This window comes from Mizuhopecten yessoensis, unplaced genomic scaffold (genome assembly GCF_002113885.1).
Source record: "Mizuhopecten yessoensis strain PY_sf001 unplaced genomic scaffold, ASM211388v2 scaffold357, whole genome shotgun sequence".
Taxonomy (NCBI): domain Eukaryota; kingdom Metazoa; phylum Mollusca; class Bivalvia; order Pectinida; family Pectinidae; genus Mizuhopecten; species Mizuhopecten yessoensis.
In genome coordinates this window covers 584,776-589,263 of record NW_018403506.1, presented here as the reverse complement: position 1 = coordinate 589,263, position 4,488 = coordinate 584,776, and the positions used below count along the sequence as shown (strand labels likewise).

At 39.6% G+C, this 4,488-nt stretch overlaps 1 protein-coding gene across 1 annotated transcript in view; it reads left to right on the top strand.

The window, feature by feature from the left end:
• The first annotated feature begins 1,134 nt into the window (after window positions 1–1,134).
• The window catches only part of LOC110446650 (epithelial membrane protein 1-like), a 37,982-nt gene continuing 34,628 nt past the window's right edge, over window positions 1,135–4,488 (top strand). Inside the window, exon 1 of the mRNA XM_021491909.1 lies at window positions 1,135–2,694. Coding sequence (XP_021347584.1) covers window positions 2,448–2,694 — 247 coding nt within the window. The 5' untranslated portion in view covers window positions 1,135–2,447. The remainder of the gene's footprint in view (window positions 2,695–4,488) is intronic.

The window sequence follows — 4,488 nt, the reverse complement described above, 5'->3', positions numbered from 1 at the left end:
ATTTAAGGAAATATATTAAAAACTATTCTATACTAGACACAAATAATTTAACACATATTTTATCTTCTGACAATATGCAACTTATACTTGACTCGTGCTTATATATAAAACAGTCACTTGACCTGAGAAGTGTGGGCCTGGGCTTCTGTGTAAGTCTATATATTGTTCACTATTGCAGTTTCTGCCTTTAAGTTACCCTGTAACTATTAATGAGCAATAAAATAATTGAAATTGAAAATGAAATTGTATATAAATATTGTCTATGTTAAGCTTAATAATCTCATTTGCTAAATGTCATTTCATTTTCTCGTAAATAATCATGGAAAGTAATTTTTCATTTGAGATTAGAAAAAACAATTTTCGAGAACATGGTTTTGGTTTCAGATGGTTTAACGTCGTATTTACAGCAACGGTCATTTCAGTAAATTTTAAAGAATATACTTTCAAATTATACATAAATTTCACTTGATGGAAATATGGCCTTTTTGTATTTGGGAAAATGATTATTAGGCTCAAAACTTATAATGTATCTCGTCTGAAAAGATTTTAAATAATATCAAAGAACAAACCAATTATCATATTTAATTGGAAAGCATATACAATAAGTTTAATTTTTTAATTACACATGAAAACTTACAATGTAGTTTACAGGTACGTCTGTACGGCGTTTTAAATATATCCGTTTTATATATCATTGTTACTGTATCACATAATCAATATTCTGCTGGTAAATTATCATACAGATTGTCAACAGGACCATCTATTATATATGATAAGTGCTTGAAATCTACACGGTAAGATCCATAAGATAGTATGATGCTTAACCACTGTAGGTAATTAATTAGACGTCAGCTCCAGGTTTATCCATACAGTACTATAAGATATCATTAAACATTTGCAAATAATATGTGATACGATGTAACTTATTGACCCCCACAGATCATCCTTAAATTGGCTATTCATTGTAACCCCCCGGGGATATATGTACTCCTGCCCGGGGCCATGGGGCCATTGACCCTCAAATCTGATATCAACCCCTTCATGTTCCAATTTTCTTTTAATTTGACATAGAATGGCCCTTCTTAATTTTGATATTGACTAAAAAATGCTAAAAATGACACACTGCTCTCAAAGTCAGGATTGTCCCTGAACCCCTAAATAACACGGGTCGTGTTTTGTAAATACGGCGAACACACATGTGCTGTATTTACCAGATGCTGAGGGCAAGGGTAAGCTTGCGTAACGGTATGTTAGCCGCTAACGTTACGCAGACCCTACTAATGTACGCGAGTTTTACACTGGATTAACAAAAACAGCATTTCTTTATCTCACTGCTTTCAAGCAAACCGCCTATGTGCTGATAGCTAGGGCACGCACACTTCTATTGACTTTTCTACACCCATACACATTATGTTCCAATAGACCGATGTATTGGGCCAGCTAGCCACATGTTCCAAAACTGGCCCCGCAACGTTTCAAAGTTCACTGTTCCCTTTCTGTCCGCCCATGCGAAGTTAATGATACTTGAAGTGTTCGCTTTGAGTGTGTTAGGTTCGTATTCTGTACATGAAATTGATCATATGAGAATCAGTCATTTTTTTTGTTTACAGTTTTTTGAATCGTTACAAGAGAACCAATACAAGGGAAAGATAAAAACAGCGGTCGCTTTTAGTTGTGTCAACAGTGATGTTGACGTTTGTATGGGGACAGTTCTCAGCGGATCGTGTCGGCTCGGATATATACCATTACTGTACTATGCTCATCGATCTTGTACTATGGGTATTCGCATATCGACCGGACGCTAGAGATGATACATCGTCATGTATATAGATCACCGCGTGCTCCATCCTCACTCTCCTTAACTAAATAGCACCCGAAACACCGAATCGTTGCACGTGCGAACGACAAAGCGGCGAAAGACGGATAGAAAGTCCAATGTTTGTGTCTGAAACGACTGGTACGACATCGTCTGATCATAAGATACATATCAGCTGTGTTGAGATAGGGCAATGTAGATCGCTACACTATAGCTCGGTCGGTTGGTGATGCTGAAGTGATGGATACATATAGCTCTACTCAGTCAAGCGCCACACTGGTACTGAAATGCGCTGACTGACGTGCATTGGCGCGTATTCTAGTGTGTTGATACCCTTACAGAGCCTCAGGAGGGTTAATGAATGTCAGGCTCGACAGTTACTCTCGTGCATGGCCAGTGGGGGTACTCACAAGTAGCCACGCATCGGTCAGGGAGAACGCTTGAGCGATAAGGTTCGGGCATTCCAACAGTGAAACTGGAGCTTCGAATGAAGGGCCTGGGTGTCGTCTGCCGAATATGTGATATGTGACATACATGTGCGCGTGCATGTCCGCTGATGTGCAGTGTTCGTCGCACGGTAGAAAAAAATTCCACTGGATTTATTCACCCATAGTATTTTCCAATAACAAATATGGCAGCCCCGTATATGTGGGAGAAACGACTCCTTTATTCCTCAACGGGCGGGACACTTTTTGGCGTTTTGCTCCACATTATAGCCGTCTCTACAACTCACTGGCTTACGTTTGAGATACCGGGCGGGCTCTATGTCAATGCTACAGGCAGGGTCATCAGCGAAGTTCAGAGTGGCCTTTGGCGATCTTGTAAAACGGAATTTACCATAACAAGGGACTCAAGCAATCAGATTGTCAGGAATACATGTAAGTAAACATATTGTCATTATTTCTCTTCTGGGGCTAAGCTCCTAGTCGATTCAGCCGTTCGAGAGTAAGATAACAGACTCACTAACCCTTCATGATATTGATACCATTATCTATACCGTAGTTACCACGTACAACGGGCCAGATTATCGCTCTATCACCACCGTGTACCGTATTTAACGAATTTATGTAATGTTGAAATCGTCCCCTGTACAAAGTGCAGGAGTGTGATCATTCCGAAGTAACTCCGTATAAGAGCGAAACTCTTTGTGTACAGAATTGCAACATCATTCCATTATATTACTAGTGTCGTCTCTCCAGCAATGTATACCGTAGTTACTCTATGTGTGTAGTAAGAGACACATTTCCACGACAATGTCATGACATTTACCACAGTGGCATTGCTTTATGTAATAGACGCCATCACATTAAAAACACTTTCATCTTTCCAACGTTATTTACCGTAGTTACTCTGTGCAGAGCGATATCGTCTCAGTACAATACACCGACATATCGTCTCATTATAACAACAGTGTCATAATTCTATCATTCTTTACCGTAGTTACTCTGTGCAGAGCGATATCGTCTCAGTACAATACACCCACATATCATCTCATCGTATCGACAGTGTCATCATTATACTCCCGCAACGAAGTTAGCGGGGTGGGGGTGGGGGTGTTATACTGGAATCACCCTGTCTGGATGTCTGTCTGGATGTCTGTCTGTCGTCCGCAGTAACTTGTCCGGAAAACTCCTCCTTAATTAACAGGTGGATTTCATTCAAACTTTGCATGGATGATCAGTATCTTATGTAGTTGTGCACCGGCATTTTAATTTGGGATTACGACCCTTTTTGATGGAGTAATGCCCCTTTGTGCGAAATACTTGATACTTGTGGGAGACTATGGATTGCTTTGCAATGCTTTGCCTTAGTAAGCCTTTAACTTACAGTTCTGGTTTATATAGCAGCGGGGTATTAGTTAGCCTTTAGCTTACAGTTCTAGTTCTATCATTCTTTACCGTAGTTGCCCTGTGTAGCGCTACAACATCACATGACAATACAGACATCATTCCATTACACTGCAATGTCGTTATTCCAGCACTTATACCGTAGTTACACTGTGTGCAGTGGCATCATCATATTACAATAAAGACGTCAGCAATCTCGTCATTCCAACACAGTATACTGTAGTAACTCTGTAAAATAAACACACCATCCCAGCACAATACACCGACATCATTCGACCATTATATACCGTAGTTACTATGTATAATATACACACAATCCCAGCACAATACACCGACATCATTCAACCATTATATACCGTAGTTACTCTGTATAATAGACACACAATCCCAGCACAATACACCGACATCATTCAACCATTATATACCATAGTTACTCTGTATAATAGACACAGAATCCAAACACAATACACCGACATCATTCGACCATTATATACCGTAGATACTCTGTATAATATACACACCATCCCAGCACAATACACCAACATCATTCGACCATTATATACCGTAGATACTCTGTATAATATACACACCATCCCAGCACAATACACCGACATCATTCGACCATTATATACCGTAGATACTCTGTATAATATACACACCATCCCAGCACAATACACCGACATCATTCGACCATTATATACCGTAGATACTCTGTATAATATACACACCATCCCAGCACAATACACCGACATCATTCGACCATTATATACCGTAGATACTCTGTATAATATACACACCATCCCAGCACAATACACCGACATCATT